Source organism: Macrobrachium rosenbergii, chromosome 52 (genome assembly GCF_040412425.1).
Source record: "Macrobrachium rosenbergii isolate ZJJX-2024 chromosome 52, ASM4041242v1, whole genome shotgun sequence".
Classification (NCBI taxonomy): Eukaryota; Metazoa; Arthropoda; class Malacostraca; order Decapoda; family Palaemonidae; genus Macrobrachium; species Macrobrachium rosenbergii.
Window position 1 is genome coordinate 12,053,289 of NC_089792.1, and position 1,514 is coordinate 12,054,802.

At 53.0% G+C, this 1,514-nt stretch overlaps 1 protein-coding gene across 1 annotated transcript; it reads left to right on the top strand.

Moving 5' to 3' along the window:
* Positions 1-709: 709 nt before the first annotated feature.
* On the top strand, positions 710-1,273 carry LOC136833853 (uncharacterized). The gene has a single exon (XM_067096155.1). The coding sequence runs from the start codon at positions 710-712 to the stop codon at positions 1,271-1,273; it is 564 nt and encodes a 187-aa protein (XP_066952256.1).
* The last annotated feature ends 241 nt before the right edge of the window (positions 1,274-1,514 follow it).

Genomic DNA, 1,514 nt, shown 5'->3' on the forward strand with positions numbered 1-1,514 from the left:
TATATATATATATATAGACATGATGGTAAGTGTGCCAAATTAAAGATCCAAATTCCCCCTTAAAATATATCAGGCGACGTCCCTCTTCAAGACGTGACCTAGAGTACTTGACGAGACGAAATATAAAGTCGTAAAATGCAAAGAGAGAGAGAGAGAGAGAGAGAGAGAGAGAGAGAGAGAGAGAGAGAGAGAGAGAGAGAGAGAGAGAGAGTATATTGCTCACTGAGTAACTTTATTGCATCCTCCAAGCATGAATGGCCTAAGCTACGAATGTTTGAATTTCCTTCAGTCGGCCCCTTTTGAAACGGAGCAAAAGTCGGGGCCGAGTCACCTCGTGTGTCAACTGCAGGGCTCTAAAATAGCGACGGAGCGACGTTGATAAATAACTGCTTCCCTTCTTCAGTCTTGTGTAAATAGTCTTTTGCATAAGTTAATCATGAATCGTATATCTCGCACTGAAACCCTAATCTGTGCGAATTTGGACCTCGGAGTTAAAGGCCGTGGGTGGGTGGGTGGGGGTGGCAAGAGGAGGTGGGGACGCTTCAGGGGTGGGGGATGTCAGGGGTCCCAGGGGTGGGGGGAGTTTCAGGCGTCCAGGGGATAGGGGAGGATGTGTCATGGGTCCAGGGGTTAGGGGAGTGTCAGGCGTCCAGGGGATAGGGAGGAGTGTCAGGGGTCCAGGGATGGGGAGGCGTTAGGGGTCCAGGGGATGGGGTTGGTGTCAGGGGTCCAGGGGATGGGGTGGTTGTTATCAGGTGTCCAGGGGATAGGGAGGTGTCAGGTGTCCAGGGGATGGGGTGGGGTTATTAGGTGTCCAGGGGTGGGGAAGGTGTCAGGTGTCCAGGGGATGGGGTGGGGGGTATCAGGGATCCAGGGGTGGGGAGGTGTCAGGGGTCCAGGGGATGGGGTGGGGTATCAGGGATCCAGGGGTGGGGAGGTGTCAGGGGTCCAGGGGATGGGGTGGGGGTATCAGGGGTCCAGGGCGTGGGGATGTGTCAGGGGACCAGGGGATGGGGTGGGGGTGATCAGGGGTCCAGGTGATGGGGAGGTGTCAGGGGTCCAGGGGGGGGAGTGTCAGTGGTCTGGGGATGAGGGTGTCATCATCGATCCAGGGGAATGGGGTGTCAGGGGTCCAGGGGACCAGGTGGGAGGTATCAGAGGTCCAGGGGGAGAGTCAAGCATCCAGGGGATAGGGAGGAGTGTCCGGGATCCAGGGGTTGGGGTGGGGCTGGGGGGACGGGTCAAGTCACACTGCATCGTCATTTGCGAATAAATCTTCTTGAAGTTGGACACTTAAGGTGGTCGAGTGGTCTAGATAAGGCGGCGCTTGTTTTGTCTAGTAATCTATATACAATAAAAAGCAGTTTCTAGAGTTTGCACGATAAGGCTGAAGAGAATAAGGAAGGTTAGAAGTGAGATGGGTCTCATCTGAGTTATTGTACAGTTTTTATTTTTTCTCACTTTATTTCCTTAAATAATGAAAGCTAAGTTTTGATACGGTCGTTTTTTGTGCC

Coding starts and splice junctions, on each gene's coding strand:
- LOC136833853 (XM_067096155.1), top strand. CDS start 710: ATGGGGTTGGTGTCAGGGGTCCAGGGGATGGGGTGGTTGTTATCAGGT.